At 43.7% G+C, this 17521-nt stretch overlaps 1 protein-coding gene across 1 annotated transcript in view; it reads right to left on the bottom strand.

The window, feature by feature from the left end:
• Positions 1-2911: 2911 nt before the first annotated feature.
• LOC112255227 (mitogen-activated protein kinase kinase kinase 12-like) overlaps positions 2912-17521 on the bottom strand; it is a 73869-nt gene continuing 59259 nt past the window's right edge. Inside the window, exons 9-16 of the mRNA XM_024428267.2 lie at positions 10334-10450; positions 9996-10133; positions 9461-9706; positions 8707-8900; positions 8098-8372; positions 7835-7902; positions 7388-7682; positions 2912-3021 (exon numbers count right to left, since the gene is read on the bottom strand). Of these exons, the coding sequence (XP_024284035.2) occupies positions 2953-3021; positions 7388-7682; positions 7835-7902; positions 8098-8372; positions 8707-8900; positions 9461-9706; positions 9996-10133; positions 10334-10450 (1402 nt within the window). The 3' untranslated portion in view covers positions 2912-2952. The remainder of the gene's footprint in view (positions 3022-7387; positions 7683-7834; positions 7903-8097; positions 8373-8706; positions 8901-9460; positions 9707-9995; positions 10134-10333; positions 10451-17521) is intronic.

The raw sequence follows: 17521 nt of genomic DNA, 5'->3' as shown, positions 1-17521 counted from the left end.
ACAGACCACTTCTCAGTTCCTATGCTTCCTGGCTGATGTTTTGGTCACTTTTGAATGCTGGCGGTGCTTTCAGTCTAGTGGTAGCATGAGATGGAGTCTACAACCCACACAAGTGGCTCAGGTAGTGCAGCTCATTCAGGATGGCACATCAATGAGAGCTGTGGCAAGAAGGTTTGCTGTGTCTGTCAGCGTAGTGTCCAGAGCATGGAGGCGCTACCAGGAGACAGGCCAGTACATCAGGAGACGTGGAGGAGGCGGTAGGAGGGCAACAACCCAGCGGCAGGACCGCTACCTCCACCTTTGTGCAAGGAGGAGCACTGCCAGAGCCCTGCAAAATGACCTCCAGCAGGCCAAAAATGTGCATGTGTCTGCTCAAACGGTCAGAAACAGACTCCATGAGGGTGGTATGAGGGCCCGACATCCACAGGTGGGGGTTGTGCTTACAGCCCAACACCGTGCAGGACGTTTGGCATTTGCCAGAGAACACAAAGATTGGCAAATTCGCCACTGGCGCCCTGTGCTCTTCACAGATGAAAGCAGGTTCACACTGAGCACATGTGACAGACGTGACAGAGTCGCAGTGGAGAACATTCTGCTGCCTGCAACATCCTCCAGCATGACCAGTTTGGCGGTGGGTCAGTCATGGTGTGGGGTGGCATTTCTTTGGGGGGTCACACAGCCCTCCATGTGCTCGCCAGAGGTAGCCTGACTGCCATTAGGTACCGAGATGAGATCCTCAGACCCCTTGTGAGACCATATGCTGGTGCGGTTGGCCCTGGGTTCCTCCTAATGCAAGACAATGCATTGTGGCTGGAGTGTGTCAGCAGTTCCTGCAAGAGGAAGGCATTGATGCTATGGACTGGCCCGCCCGTTCCCCAGTCCTGAATCCAATTGAGCACATCTGGGACATCATGTCTCGCTCCATCCACCGGGCCAGTCCATAGCATCAATGCCTTCCTCTTGCCACGTTGCACCACAGACTGTCCAGGAGTTGGCGGATGCTTTAGTCTAGGTCTGGGAGGAGATCCCTCAGGAGACCGCCACCTCATCAGGAGCATGCCCAGGCGTTGTAGGGAGGTCATACAGGCACGTGGAGGCCACACACTACTGAGCCTTATTTTGACTTGTTTTAAGGACATTACATCAAAGTTGGATCAGCCTGTAGTGTGGTTTTCCACTTTAATTTTGAGTGTGACTCCAAATCCAGACCTCCATGTGTTATTTTAGTGTTCCATTTCTTTTTTTGAGCAGTGTATTTGGATTGGGAGAGGGTGATTCCACCATATTTCTTACAGCAGTCCTTTCCTTTTCAATCCAAGAAGGGAAGTGAACAAGTGCGCATTTAGTTGATAATGATTTAGAATTGGGACACAACCTTAGCTGACAGGAAAGTAACTAGTTGCCAGACAACTAGTTTGTTCTTAAACTAACTAGTCTGCTACTCGTGAGTGGTAGATTTCCTTTATTCTATAGATTCTGTTTCTATGGGTGATTAAGTCCCTTTGATCTGAGCCTCATGCTCTGACTAACATCTGCATTTGGACAAAAATACAAGTACAACCCATACATACTATTATATTACAACCATGCTTTAGTAATCTGATCTAGGATCTTGACACTTGTAGATGGTAATGCAAATGGTCGGTGACTGAGGCTTCGTCTCGAATGGCACACTATTTCCTATGAAGTGCACTACTTTTGACCCAGAGCTGTGGGGATTAGGGTGCCATTTGAGATTTGACCTGAGTTTTTGTTCTCAATGGTATCCTAGTACGTAGTATTGCATTTTAATACAGTATAAAGACTGCAATACCAAATATACACAAAAGTTAATCAACAAAAACAAGTGCGGTCAAACCCTGAAAGAAAGGGGCTGTAGTTTTAGTTTACTCCACGGTGCAGTCAGGGGAATGATTGAGTTAGTGTACATATTGCTTGGTGTTGTTCATTATCTATTATTGTTCTGTTCTCTTCAATCTGTCTAATGCCATAGAAATATAATTATTAGATTTCTATGCTTATTAATGCCCTGTAATCATCATCATCATCATCATGAACAGCATCCGGTATCAGACCAATAGAATATCTGTTCAGGGCCATGTTCAGTAGGCAAACATTGAATGGTTCAGATAGAAATGTCATGAATAGAGCTGACATGATTAATTTGTTCTACATGTCAGAGAGGTATGTATGTTCTACATAATCTATTTCTATCTGAAATATCCACAATCTTGTGCCCTGCTGAATGCACCTGAGTTCTGTTGTCTGGTACAATTCAATAGCGCCCTCTAGTGTAAAACAGTCAGCACCATTAGATGATCCAGTCTCACATTTCAACTCTTACAAATGTTTGTTAATTGAATAGTGTCTCAAGAGGTCCAAATATTTACATACAGTTGTTACATTAAATAAAATACAGATTGTATAAAAAAAGTTGGACAACAAAATCCCTGATGAAAAACATTTATAAATACATGTGAAAATGTAAAGAAGAATGTAAACATTGATTCTTAATACCCAATAAATAAATTAAACGACACTCAGTGCACAATCCTTGTGAGGAAACAAAAGATTTTGGACATGAAATAATCAGTACCAATCAAGTAAACAAAGTGCAGATGCCTCTGACAATGTTGACATATAATCTGAATAGGAGACTTTACATAGAATAGATAATAAAGTATGACAATATTTGGAGAAAATATAGAAGTAAGAAACAACGGATAGTGAAAGAATCACTATAACATGTAGAAGTTACATCTGTAGTATGGTGTTGCAGAGGTACCTGTAGGTGAGGTGAGTTGGCTTGTTGAAGTGTTTTTGCAAGGCTGGGACTGGGAAGTGAGAGAAGGGAGGTTGAGGTGAGGGGGTTTGGTTGGCTGTACATAGGCCTGTCCAGGAGACTGGGGCTGAGGGGGGGGCTGGCCTCCTCACCAGTTGGTGCTTGAGGGTCTATGGGGCTGGGGCTCTGTGCAGCCTGAGTAGCTCAGCACTGTCACACTCAGAGTCATCATACAGGCCCTGGGGTGAGGTGGAGAGGCAGAGTTAGAGGATGGCAATGGGCATTACTGCATTGTTATTAATACAGTTTTCCTAGCCATTGATTAAATACATATTTCACTCATCAATCTACACACACTACCCCATATTGACAAAGCGATTACAGGCTTTTTGAAATCTTAGCAAATTATACTTATTTACATAAGTATTCAGACCCTTTGCTATGAGACTCAAAATTGAGCTCAGGTGCATCCTGTTTCCATTGATCATCCTTGAGATGTTTCTACAACTTGATTGGAGTCAACCTGTGGTAAATTCAATTCCGTGGACATGATTTGGAAAGGGACACACCTGTCTATATAAAAGGTCACACAGTTGACAGTGCATGTCAGAGCAAAAACCAAGCCGTGAGGTCGAAGGAATTGTCCGTAGACCTCAGAGACAGGATTGTGTCGAGTCACAGATTTGGGGAAGGGTACCAAGACATTTCTGCAGCATTGAAGATCCCCAAGAACACAGTGGCCTCCAAATGGAAGAAGTTTGGAACCACCAAGACTCTTCCTAGAGACCTCAGACTGGGACGAACGTTCACCTTCCAAATGCAAAACGATGCTAAGCACACAGCCAAGACAACACAAGAGTAGCTTTGGGACAATTCTCTGATTGTCCTTGAGTATCACAGCTAGAGCCCAGACTTGAACCTGATTGAACATCTCTGGAGAGTAGAGGTCGACCGATTAATTGGAATGGACGATTTCAAGTTTTCATAACAATCGGAAATCAGCATTTTTTGACACAATCATGGCCGATTACATTGCACTCCGTGGAGACTGCGTGGCAGGCTGACTACCTGTTATGTGAGTGCAGCAAGGAGCCAAGGTAAGGTGCTAGCTAGCATTAAACGTATCTTATAAAAAACAATCAATCTTAACATAATCACTCGTTACCTACACATGGTTGACGATAGTTTACCTAGCTTGTCCTGCGTTGCATATAATCGATGAGGTGCCTGTTAATTTATCATTGAATCATAGCCTACTTCGCCAAACGGGTGGTTTAACAAGCGCATTCGCGAAAAAAAGCAATGTCGTTGCACCAATGTGTACCTAACCATAACATCAACGCCTTTCTTAAAATCAATACACAAGTATATATTTTTAAACCTGCATATTTAGTTCATATTGCCTGCTAACATGAATTTCTTTTAACTAGGGAAATTGTGTCACTTCTCTTGCGTTCTGTACAACAGAGTCAGGGTATATGCAGCAGTTTGGGCCGCCTGGCTCGTTGCGAACTGTGTGACTATTTGTGTGACTATTTGTTCCAAATAAAGACAGCCAACTTCGCTAAAACGGGGGATGATTTAACAAAGCACATTTGCAGGAAAAAAATCCACAGTCGTTGCACGAATGTACCTAACCCTAAACATCAATGCCTTTCTTAAAATCAATACACAGGAGTATATATTTTTAAACTTGCATATTTAGTTTTAAAAAGTCCAGGTTAGCAGGCAATATTAAATTAGGGAAATTGTGTCACTTCTCTTGCGTTCATTGCACGCAGAGTATATAGAACAGTTTGGGCCGCCTGGCTCGTTGCGAACTAATTTGCCAGAATTTTACGTAATTATGACATAACATTTAAGGTTGCGCAATGTAACAGGAATATTTAGACATATGGATGACATCCGCTAGATAAAATACGGAACGGTTCCGTATTTCACTGAAATAATAAACGTTTTGTTTTCGAAATGATAGTTTCTGGATTTGACCATATTAATGACCTAAGGCTCGTATTTCTGTGTGTTATTATGTTAGAATTAAGTCTATGATTTGATATTTGATAGAGCAGCATTTCCGTCGGTGACATCGTTCGCCCTGAGCCCTGGAAGTAGTTGTTCCCCTTGCTCTGCAAGGGCCGTGGTTTTTGTGGAGCGATGGTAACGATGCTTCGAGGGTGGCTGTTCTCGATGTGTTCCTGGTTTGAGCCCAGGTAGGGGCGAGGAGAGGGATGTAAGCTATACTGTTACACTGGCAATACTAAAGTGCCTATAAGAACATCCAATAGTCAAAGGTATATGAAATACAAATGGTATAGAGAGAAATTTTCCTATAATAACTAACCTAAAACTTCTTACCTGGGAATATTGAAGACTCATATTAAAAGGAACGACCAGCTTTCATATGTTCTCATGTTCTGAGCAAGGAACTTTAACATTAGCTTTTTTACATGGCACATATTCCAATTTTACTATTTTCTCCAACACTTTGTTTTTGCATTATTTAAAACAAATTGAACATGTTTCATTATTTATTTGAGGCTAAATTGATTTTATTGATGTATTGTATTGTTGTAATTGTCATTATTACAAATAAATAAATACAAATCGGCAGATTAATCGGTATCTACTTTTTTCGGTCCTCCAATAATCTGTATCGGCGTTGAAAAATCATAGTCGGTCGACCTCTACTGGAGAGACCAGAAAATAGCTGTGCAGCAACGCTCCCCATCCAGCCTGATAGAGCTTTAGAGGATCTGCAGAGAAGAATGGAAGAAACTCCCCAAATACAAGTGTGCCATGCTTGTCGTGTTATACCCAGTGTTATACCCAGTCAGAACTTCTGGGTCTGGTCTAGCCTCCCTCCTAATGAGTCTCTCGCACTAGGTGGCTTACGTCCGCACATGAGACTAGATCTGCTCTATCAGGTACAGATGGTGCTAAAGCATAGTTAATTGAAATTAATCTGGAAATAAATAATCATAAGTGTTATCAGAACCTAAGCCGGACATCTACATCCAACAAGAGTCCAAGGACAGATGGATACACTAGCTAGAACTTTCTCATCACGGATATTATTATTTTTCTTTTTTACCTTTATTTTACTAGGCAAGTCAGTTAAGAACAAATTCTTATTTTCAATGACAGCCTAGGAACAGTGGGTTAACTGCCTGTTCAGGGGCAGAACGACAGATTTTGTACCTTGTCAGCTTGGGGGTTTTGAACTTGCAACCTTCCGGTTACTAGTCCAACGCTCTAACCACTAGGCTACCCTGCCGCCCCAATATATATAGTAGGACAAAAAAACATGACAGCTAGCTGGTTGCTAGCTAGCTGGTTGGTTGCTAGCTAGCTGGTTGCTAGTTGGTTGCTAGCTAGCTGGTTGCTAGTTGGTTGCTAGCTAGCTGGTTGCTAGTTGGTTGCTAGCTAGCTGGTTGCTAGTTGGTTGCTAGCTAGCTGGTTGGTTGCTAGCTAGCTGGTTGCTAGCTAGCTGGTTGGTTGCTAGCTAGCTAGTTGGTTGCTAGCTAGCTAGCTGCTAGCTAGTTGGTTGCTAGCTAGTTGGTTGCTAGCTAGTTGCTAGCTAGCTAGTTGCTAGCTAGCTGGTTGCTAGCTAGCTGGTTGCTAGCTAGCTGGTTGCTAGCTAGTTGGTTGCTAGCTAGCTGGTTGGTAGCTGGTTGCTAGCTAGCTAGCTGGTTGCTAGCTAGCTAGCTGGTTGCTAGCTAGTTGGTTGCTAGCTGGTTGCTAGCTAGTTGGTTGCTAGCTGGTTGCTAGCTAGTTGGTTGCTAGCTAGTTGGTAAGCTAGTTGGTTGCTAGTTGGTTGCTAGCTAGCTGGTTGGTTGCTAGCTAGCTAGTTGGTTGCTAGCTAGTTGGTTGCTAGCTAGTTGGTTGCTAGCTAGTTGGTTGCTAGCTAGTTGGTTGCTAGCTAGTTGGTTGCTAGCTAGTTGCTTATCTCCCATGCCAATTTCTAATATCTGACTTACTTATGAAGATATTTCATAATGAAAGTTAACTGGCTAGCACATCAAGGTTTGTGACATTAGCTATCCCCAGTTAGATCATGTGTTTTCACTTATTTATTGCATCTGCATGCTTGTTGCGTTCTCCCTGGTGCACTTGTTTGTTCGTGAGCTGGCTGCTCATTCTAAATAGTATAATCTAATCTGTTCAAAACAGTGGCATCATGTGACATGCAAAAGTGAAATAAGCATATTCATGCTGTTGTTGAAATGCACCGATCACTTTGAATATCTTTTCAAAGAAACTACCAGTAGTTTGAAAACTTGGCATATTTCTGTCATGCTGCTTTGTTGACAACTTCAACCACGACCACCCAGCCAATCAGCGGCCGCCACTGGTCCCTACACAAGAGCCAAATCCAAATGTAGACCTATATTCTGTTATAGGGATGGCAGCCTTAATGATCAGAGCATGCATTATGATCAGGATTTCGGCTCATCATTTCTCATCGATTATTACTAAACATAACAGTTCTCATGGTAACCTTAACATAGTTCTAGTTGTCACGGTAACACTTTGTCATAGTTCTAGTTGTTACAGTATCCCACCTCATAGTTCTACAGTTCCCAGAGTAACCCTGTCCCTACCTACCTCATAGTTCTGCTCTGAGTTGAGCTCGGTCTTGACCTGGCGGATGGTGGCCTCCTCTGATAGGCCTTCGGCTGGGTCAAGGGTAGGGTCGACAGAGATCTCCGACCCCTGGGACAGAAGGTCGTCGCTCTTGTCGTCCAGCCGCTCATCCGTGTTGGTGCTGACCACGTCGGGCGTGCCACTGTGGGAGTGGTCGCTGGTGTTGCCCTCCTCTCCGTCCGACACGGACACTGGTGACAGGTTCTCAGAGCTGAAGGTGGACAGGGACTGGCACTTGTTGATGCTCAATGGCCGACTGCATGGGGAAGAGAGGAAATAGATTAAATAATGGGGCTCTCAATAACTCAGACACAAGCTCTTTTTATCACACCAAGAAGTTCTTCCTGCTGGACTATGTACTATAGAATCTTGACTAAATACACTAATGTATAAGATGTATATTCGCACCGTCTCCGTGGTAACTCCACCTCCCTGTTTACCTCCCCTTCCTCTTCCTCTGACGACACACCACATCTCTGGAGGAGACATGGAAGAGATATGATGAGACTTAGAAAGAAATTAGAAACTATTTTTCTCAATTGATTTGGCACATGGTCAGAATGTTTTTAGGAAAAGAACCAGCACCGCATGCATTACAGAAAATGCACCACAGACAAACATATTTTTTTCTGGCCCAGCATCTTTATTTTTTACAACTGTGGCAGATCTACCTGTTTGCGTGTGACTTGTTTCCGGTAGAGCAGTGCTGCAGGTGTGAGATAGCACCTGGGTGACCTTATGATTCCCGTCTCCTCCTCCTCATCCTGGGGTATTCTCCCTGGGCCTCGCAGCATCGACCCCCTCCCTGCTGTCGCCCCCCTCCCACAGGGCGAATCTGGGCTACTGGAGAACGGGATGGAGGCCGCGTCCTCGCTGGGGGTGTCACTACGCACTGGGGTCTCTGTCTGATCGTCTGTCCCTCCTCCACCTCGACCTCCTCCTCCACCTGCAAGTCATTCATACCAACCAGCATCAGTTTCCTTATTTCCTAAACACAGAAGAACACTGTAGATGTTGTGTTATGGTGTATTTTTTAACAAATGTCTGATCATGTCTTGTGATTTATGTCCTGTGACTGAAGTGATGTAGGTGATATATTATGGATGCATCCCAAATAGCATCCTATTCCCTTATCGTGCACCATCATACGTCTCTAGTCAAAAGTAGTGCACTACCTAGGCAATAGGTTGCAATTTGGGATACAGACTATACGTACGCCATGTATCCCTGTATATTACCAGCAAATTTCCCTATGGGACATTATTATAACTATTCATCACCTCTTCCTCCCAGGCCAGCAGAGGCGCTCTGGCTGCCCCCTCTCTCCAGGCCGGGCTTCTCCTGTCCCTTGCGGCGGCCCTCTGCCTCCAGATCGGTGGAGATAAGGTCTGGGCTGGACGAGGACATCTTCTTCAGCAGCAGGTCATGTTGGAGACCTCTCAGGGCTGCGCTGGGGTCCAGGTGCTGCTTGCTGCTGGGAGGGGATACATCTTTATTGTGAGCACTGAAGGCCGATTTGAGGATAGTTTTCAATGTACACTGAGTGTACAAAATATTAACTTTCCATGACAGACTGTCCAGGTGAATCCAGGAGAAAGCTAAGATCCCTTATTGATGTCACTTGTTAAATCCACTTCAAATCAGTGTAGATGAAGGGAAGGAGACCAGTTAAATAAGGATTTTTAAGTCTTGAGACAATTGAGACATGGATTGTGTATGTGTGCTATTCAGAGGGTGAAGCACCACCAGTTTGTGTTAAGAACTGCAACGCTACTGGGTTTTTTACACTCAACAGTTTCCTGTGTGTTTCAAGAATGGTCCACCACTCAAATGACATCCAGCCAAATAGACACAACTGTGGGAAGCATTGGAATCAACATCGGCCAACATCCCTGTGGAACTCTTTCGACACCTTGTAGAGTCCATGCTACAACAAATTGTGGCTGTTCTGAGGGAAAATGGGGGTTGGGGGGATGGGGTGCAACTCAATATTAGGAAGGTGTTCATAATGTTTTGTGCACTCAGTGTAGATACCTGGGTGTGGAGGTGGTGGTGGTCAGTGACATAGTATTAGCCAAGCCCAGGTTAGAGGACAGGGCTGCCTTCAGCCCAGCCAGGTCTCCACTGCTGCCCTTCCCTGCCTTCCTGTAGCGGGGCTTGGCCCGACGCGACCTCCCCGGGGACGTGGAGCCCTTCTGGGGGCAAGAGGGGATGGTCACCTGGGTCATGGAGGAGTCCAGTTTGGGGAGGATCACCTCTGACTTCAGCAGGTCTGGCCTACTGGAACACACAGTGAGTAAAGTCTACAGTACACTGTACACTGAATAAATAAAGTCAAAGTCAAGTCAAGAGAAATAGATGCACCTGCAGCCTTTCTCCTTGTATCCAAATAAACAATATACAGTGAGGGCTCAAACTGTACATGCTTACGACCAGTAATAATACATAATAACTGTATGCCCAGTAAGTGTTACATGCTATTTCATTCAAAACACATGTATACAGACAGGGATTGAATGTGTGGGATTAGTGAGTGTGAATGGTTCAATGGTTTCCCCCTCAGTCTCACCTCTTGGTGTGAGAGGCCAGTTTCTGAGGTATGTTGCGTTTCTTGATGAGTTTCTCCATGGAGTTGGATGAGCGTTCTTGTCTGGAGCTGTGGTTTTTGACGCATACTGGGTACTTCTTATCCAGGGAATGCTCCCTCCTGGGAGACACACACACACACCACATCATTCATTAATTCATTACTTGGCCACAATAAACATATCACAAACGTCTGTATTATGTATTACATTATGTCTGCTATTCCCTCTCCCTGTATGTGTCTTTGGCAGATGAGCATGAATATTGTACACACAGGTAGATATTGATTGTAAGGTGTGCAACAATAAATATTATTATTACTTGAGTAGCTCTTTCTCCTTGAGTTCCAGCTGTAGCATGACAGCATTGAGCTCCATGTAGAGGTTGTTGGCTCTGTCCAGTTTCCTCTCGTAGTGCTCACGGATGTCCAGGGCATGCCTGAGATGGAGAGAGAGAGAATGGAACGGGACAGACGGGGTTAAAACATGGGGTACAGCTAGCTATTAATTTGATGTATGCAAAGGCGCAATGAACAAAATTGGGAGCAACATCAACAACATCATTGGACAGCCATAAACAACACACACAGTACAGCTTTTGCTGTATGTTGATACGTACAGTAAGTCGGAAGTTCACATACACCTTAGCCAAATACATTTAAACTCAGTTTCACAATTCCTGACATTTAATCCATGTAAAAATTCCCTGAAATTCCCTGACCCACAATAAGTTGGGTGAATTTTGACACATTCCTCCTGACAGATCTGGTGTAACGGAGTCAGGTTTGTAGGCCTCCTTGCACGCACACTCTTTTTCATTTCTGCCCACAAATTATCTATAGGGTTGAGGTCGGGGCTTTGTGATGGCCACTCCAATACCTTGACTTTGTTGTCCTTAAGCTATTTTTCCACAACTTTTGAAGTATGCTTGGGGTCATTGTCCATTTGGAAGATCCATTTGTAATCAAGCTTTAACTTAACTGATCTATTGAGATGTTGCTTCAATATATTCACACAATTTTCCATCCTCATGATGCCATCTATTTTGTGAAGTGCACCAGTACCTCCTGCAGCAAAGCACCCCCACAACATGATGCTGCCACCCCCGTGCTTCACGGTTGCGATGGTGTTCGGCTTGCAAGCCTCCCCCTTTTTCCTCCAAACATAACAATGGTCAAATTGACCAAACAGTTCTATTTTTGTTTCATCAGACCAGAGGACATTTCTCCAAAAAGTACAATCTTTGTCCCCATGTGCATTTGCAAACCATAGTCTGGCTTTTTTATGGAGGTTTTGGAGCAGTGGCTTTTTCTTTGCGGAGTGGCCTTTCAGGTTATGTCGATATAGGACTCGTTTTACTGTGGATATCGATACTTTTGTACCTGTTTCCTCCAGCATCTTCACAAGGTCCTTTGCTGTTGTTCTGGGATTGATTTCCACTTTTTGCACCAAAGTATGTTCATCTCTAGGAGGTAGAGATGTTTCCTCCTTCCTGAGCAGTATGACGGCTGCGTGGTCCCATGGTGTTTATACTTGCGTACTATTGTTTGTACAGATGAGTGTGGTACCTTCAGGTGTTTGGAAATTGCTCCCAAGAATGAACCAGACTTGTGGAGGTCTAGAATTTTGTTTCTGAGGTCTTGGCTGATTTCTTTGGATTTTCCCATGATGTCAAGCAAAGAGGCACTGAGTTTGAAGGTAGGCCTTGAAATACATCCACAGGTACACCTCCAATTGACTCAAATGATGTCAATTAGCCTATCAGAAGCTTCTAAAGCCATGACATAATTTTCGGGAATTTTCCAAGCTGTTTAAAGGCACGGTCAACTTAGCGTATGTAAACTTCTGACCCACTGGAATTGTGATACAGTGAATTATAAGTGAAATAATCTGTCTGTAAACCATTGTTGGAAAAATGACTTGTGTTTTGCACAAAGTAGATGTCCTAACCGACTTGCCAAATCTATAGTTTGTCAAAACAAGAAATTTGTGGAGTGGTTGAAAAACAAGTTTTAATGACTCCAACCTGTATGTAAATATCCTACTTCAACTGTATGTATACATGTATGTATGTAGCTATATATGTACAGTGTATTCGGAAAGCATTCAGAACCCTTGACTTGTCCACATTTTGTTACGGTACAGCCTTATTCTAAAATGGATTACATTATATTTTTTCTGCTCAATCTACACACAATACTCCATTATGAAAAAGCAAAAACAGGTTTTTGGAAATGTTTGCTAATTTATAAAAACAAAACTGAAATATCACATTTACATAAGTATTCAGATCCTTTACACAGTACTTTGTTGAAGTACCTTTGGCATCGATTACAGCCTCAAGTCTTCTTGGTTGTGACGCTACAAGCTTGGCACACCTGTATTTGGGGAGTTTCTCCCATTCTTTTCTGCAGATCCTCTCAAGCTCTGTCAGGATGGATGGGAGGGGGGCGTCGATGCACAGCTATTTTCTGGTTTCTTCAGAGATGTTCACTTGGGTTCAAGTCTGGGGTCTGGCTGGGCCACTTAAAGACATTCAGAGACTTGTCCTGAAGCCACTCCTGTGTTGTCTTGGCTGTGTGCTTAGGGTCGTTGTCCTGTTGGAAGGTGAACCTTTGCCCCAGAGCTCTGAGCACTTTGGAGCAGGTTTACATCAATGATCTATCTGTACTTTGCTCCGTTCATCTCTCCCTAGATCCTGATTAGTCTCCCAGTCCCTGCCACTGAAAAACATCCCCACAGGATGATACTGCCAACACCATAATTCACCATAGGAATGGTGGCAGGTTTGCACCATACATGACTCTTGGCATTCAGGCCAAATAGTTCAATCTTGGTTCTCATGGTCTGAGAGTCTTTAGGTGCCTTTTGGCAAACTCCAAGTGGGCAGTCATGTGCCTTTTACTGAGGAGTGACTTCCGTCTGGCCACTCTACCTAAAGGCCCGATTGGAAGGTTCTCACATCTCCACAGAGGAACTCTGAAGCTCTGTCAGAGTGACCGTCGGGTTCTTGGTCACCTCCCTGACCAAGGTCCTTCTCCCGAATTGCTCAGTTTGGCCGGGCAGCCAGCTCTAGGAAGAATCTTGGTGTTTCCAAACTTCGTCCATTTAAGAATGTTGGAGGCCACTGTGTTCTTGGGGTCCTTCAATGCTGCAGACATTTTTAGGTACCCTTCCCCAGATCGGTGCACCGACACAATCCTGTCTCGGAGCTCTACAGACAATTCCTTCGACCTCATGGTTTGTTATTTGCTCTGACATGCACTGTCAACTGTGAGACCTTATATAGACAGGTGTGTGCCTTTCCAAATCATGTCGAATCAATTGAATTTACCACAGGTTGACTCCAATCAAGTTGTAAAAATATCTCGAAGACGATCAATGGAAACAGGATGCACCTGAGCTCAATTTTGAGTCTCGTAAATAAGGTATTTCAGTTTTTTATTTTTAATACATTTCGAAGCATTTCGAAAAACCTGTTTTCACTTTGCATTTAGTGGGGTATGGTGTGCAGATTGCTGAGGATTTATTTTTATTTAACAAAATGTGGAAAAAGTCACGGGGTCTGAAAACTTTCCGAAGGCATTGCATGTATGTATGTATGTATGTATAGTGGCAAGAAAAAGTATGTGAACCCTTTGGAATTACCTGGATTGGTCATACAATTTGATCTGATATTCATCTAAGTCATAACAATAGACAAACACTGTCTGTTTAAACTAATGACACACAAACAATTACATGTTTTGTTTGTATGTCTTTATTGAACATGTCGTGTAAACATTCACAGTGCAGGGTGGAAAAAGTAAGTGAACCCTTGGATTTAATAACTGGTTGACTCTCCTTTGGCAGCAATAACCTCATCCATTTGTTTTCTATAGTTGCAGATCAGACCTGCACAACTGTCAGGAGGAATTTTGGACCATTCCTCTTTGCAAACTGTTTAATTTCAGCAATATTCTTTGGATGTCTGGTGTGAACTGCTCTCTTGAGGTCATGCAACAGCATCTCAATCGGGTTGAGATCAGGACTGGGCCACGCCAGAAGGCATATTTTCTTCTGTTAAAGCCATTCTGTTGTTGATTTAGTTTTGGGTCATTGTCCTGTCCTATTGAGCTTCAATTGGCGGACAGATAGCCTTACATTCTCCTGCAAAATATCTTGATAAACTTGGAAAATCTGTCTAGGCCCTGAGGCAGCAAAGCAGCCCCAAACCATGATGCTCCCTCCACCATATTTTACAGTTGAGATGAGGTTTTGATGTTGGTGTGTTGTGTCTTTTTTTTCTCCACACATAGTGTTGTGTGTTCCTTCCAATCAACTTTAGTTTCATCTGTCCACAGAATATTTTGCAAGTAGCGCTGTGGGACATCCAGGTGCTCTTTTGCGAACTTCAGACATGCAGCAATGTTTTTTTTTTTGGACAGCAGTGGCTTCTTCTATGGTGTTCTACGATGAACATTATTCTTGTTTAGTGTTTTACATATAGTAGACTTGTCAATAGAGGTGTTAGTTAGCATGTTCCAGATATTTCTGTAAGTCTTAAGCTAACACTCTAGGATTCTTCTTAACCTCATTGAGCATTCAGCATTGTGCTCTTGCAGTCATCTTTGCAGGATGGCCACTCCTAGAGAGAGTAGCAACAGTGCTGAACTTTCTCCATTTATAGACAATTTGTTTTACAGTGGACTGATGAACATCAAGGCTTTTAGAAATTATTTTGTAACCCTTTCCAGCTTCATGGAAGTCAACAATTCTTAATCTTAGGTCTTCTGAGATCTTTGAGGCATGGTTCAAATCGAGCAATGCTTCCTGTGAATAGCAAACTCAAATTTTGTGAGTGTTTTTGATAGGGCAGGGAAGCTCTAACCAACATCTCCAATCTCATCTCATTGATTGGACTCCAGGTTAGCTGACTCCTGACTCCAATTAGCTTTTGGAGAAGTCATTAGCCTAGGGGTTCACATACTTTTTCCAACCTACACTGTGAATGTTTAAATTATGTGTTCAATATAGACAAGAAAAATACAATAATTTGTGTGTATTTGTTTAAGCACACTGTGTTTGTCTATTGATGTGACTTAGATGAAGATCAAATCAAATTTCATGACCAATCTATGCAGAAATCCAGGTAATTCCAAAGGGTTCACATACTTTTTTATTTTCTTACCCCTTTTTTCTCCCCAATTTTGTGGTATCCAATTGGTAGTTTATACAGTCTTGTCTCATCGCTGCAACTCCCGTATGGACTCGTGAGAAGCGAAGGTCGAGAGCCATGCGTCCTCTGAAACACAACCCAACCTAGCCGCACTGCTTATTGACACAACGCACATCCAACCCAGAAGCCAGCCGCACCAATGTGTCTGAGGAAACACCGTACACCTGGCGACCTGGTCAGTGTGCACTGCGCACGGCCTGCCAGACAAGGATATCCCTGCCGACCAAACCCTTCCTAATCCGGACAATGCTGGGCCAACTGTGCGTCGCCCCATGGACCTCCCGGTCGCGGCCGGCTGCGACAGAGCCTGGGCTCGAACCCAGAATCTCTGGTGGCACAGCTAGCACTGCGATGCAGTGCCTTAGTCCACTGCACCACCCGGGAGGTCCACATACTTTTCTTGCCACTGTATGCATGCATGTAGCTATGTACAGTGGGGAGAACAAGTGTTTGATACACTGCCGATTTTGAAGGTTTTCCTACCTACAAAGCATGTAGAGGTCTGTCATTTTTATCATAGGTACACTTTGGGGTGGCAGGGTAGCCTAGTGGTTAGAGCGTTGGACTAGTAACCGGAAGGTTGCAAGTTCAAACCCCTGAGCTGACAAGGTACAAATCTGTCGTTCTGCCCCTGAACAGGCAGTTAACCCACTGTTCCTAGGCCGTCATTGAATATAACTTGTTCTTAACTGACTTGCCTAGTTAAATAAAGGTAAAATAAATGTAACTGTGAGAGATGGAATTTAAAACAAAAATCAAGAAAATCACATTGTATGATTTTTAAGAAATTCATTTGCATTTTATTGCATGGCATAAGTATTTGATCACCTACAGTACCAACCAGTAAGAATTACGGCTCTCACAGACCTGTTAGTTTTTCTTTAAGAATCCCTCCTGTTCTCCACCTGTATTAACTGCACCTGTTTGAACTAGTTACCTGTATAAAAGACACCTGTCCACACACTCAATCAAACAGACTCCAACCTCTCCACAATGGTCAAGACCAGAGAGCTGTGTAAGAACATCAGGGGTAAAATTGTAGACCTGCACAAGGCTGGGATGGGCTACAGGACAATAGGCAAGCAGGTTGGTAAGAAGGCAACAACTGTTGGCGCAATTATTAGAAAATGGAAGAAGTTCAAGATGACGGTCAATCACCCTCAGTCTGGGGCTCCATGCAAGATCTCACCTCGTGGGGCATCAATGATGATGAGAAAGGTGAGGGATCAGCCCAGAACTACACGGCAGGACCTGGTCAATGACCTGAAGAGAGCTGGGACCACAGTCTCAAAGAAAACCATTAGTAACACACTATGCCGTCATGGATTAAAATCCTGCAGCGCACGCAAGGTCCCCCTGCTCAAGCCAGCACATGTCCAGGCCCGTCTGAAGTTTGCCAATGACCATCTGGATGATCCAGAGGAGGAATGGGAGAAGGTCATGGGGTCTGATGAGACAAAAATAGAGCTTTTTGGTCTAAACTCCACTCGCCGTGTTTGGAGGAAGAAGATGGATGAGTACAACCCCAAGAACACCATCCCAACCGTGAAGCATGGAGGTGGAAACATCATTCTTTGGGGATGCTTTTCTGCAAAGGGGACAGAACGACTGCACCGTATTGAGGGGAGGATGGATGGGGCCATGTATTGCGAGATCTTGGCCAACAGCCTCCTTCCCTCAGTAAGAGCATTGAAGATGGGTCATTTCTGGGTCTTCCAGCATGACAACGACCCGAAACACACAGCCAGGGCAACTAAGGAGTGGCTCCGTAAGAAGCGTCTCCGTAAGAAGCATCTCAAGGTCCTGGAGTGGCCTAGCCAGTCTCCAGACCTGAACCCAATAGAACATCTTTGGAGGGAGCTGAAAGTCCGTATTGCCCAGCGACAGCCCCGAAACCTGAAGGATCTGGAGAAGGTCTGTAGGGAGGTGTGGGCCAAAATCCCTGCTGCAGTGTGTTCAAACCTGGTGAAGAACTCCAGGAAACGTATGATCCTTGTTATTGCAAACAGAGGTTTCTGTACCAAATATTAAGTTCTGCTTTTCTGATGTATCAAATACATAAGTATTTGATACAAGGGGACAGGACGGCTGCACCGTGATGTATAATACATAAGTATTTGATACATCAGAAAAGCAGAACTTAATATTTGGTACAGTTTGTCTTGTCATGCAATAAAATGCAAATGAATTACTTAAAAATCATACAATGTGATTTTCTGGATTTGTGTTTTAGATTCCATCTCTCACAGTTGAAGTGTACCTATGATAAAAATTACAGACCTCTACATGCTT

The sequence above is a fragment of the Oncorhynchus tshawytscha genome, linkage group LG07 (assembly GCF_018296145.1).
Source record: "Oncorhynchus tshawytscha isolate Ot180627B linkage group LG07, Otsh_v2.0, whole genome shotgun sequence".
NCBI lineage: Eukaryota > Metazoa > Chordata > Actinopteri > Salmoniformes > Salmonidae > Oncorhynchus > Oncorhynchus tshawytscha.
This window is presented reverse-complemented; position numbering and strand designations above follow the sequence as displayed.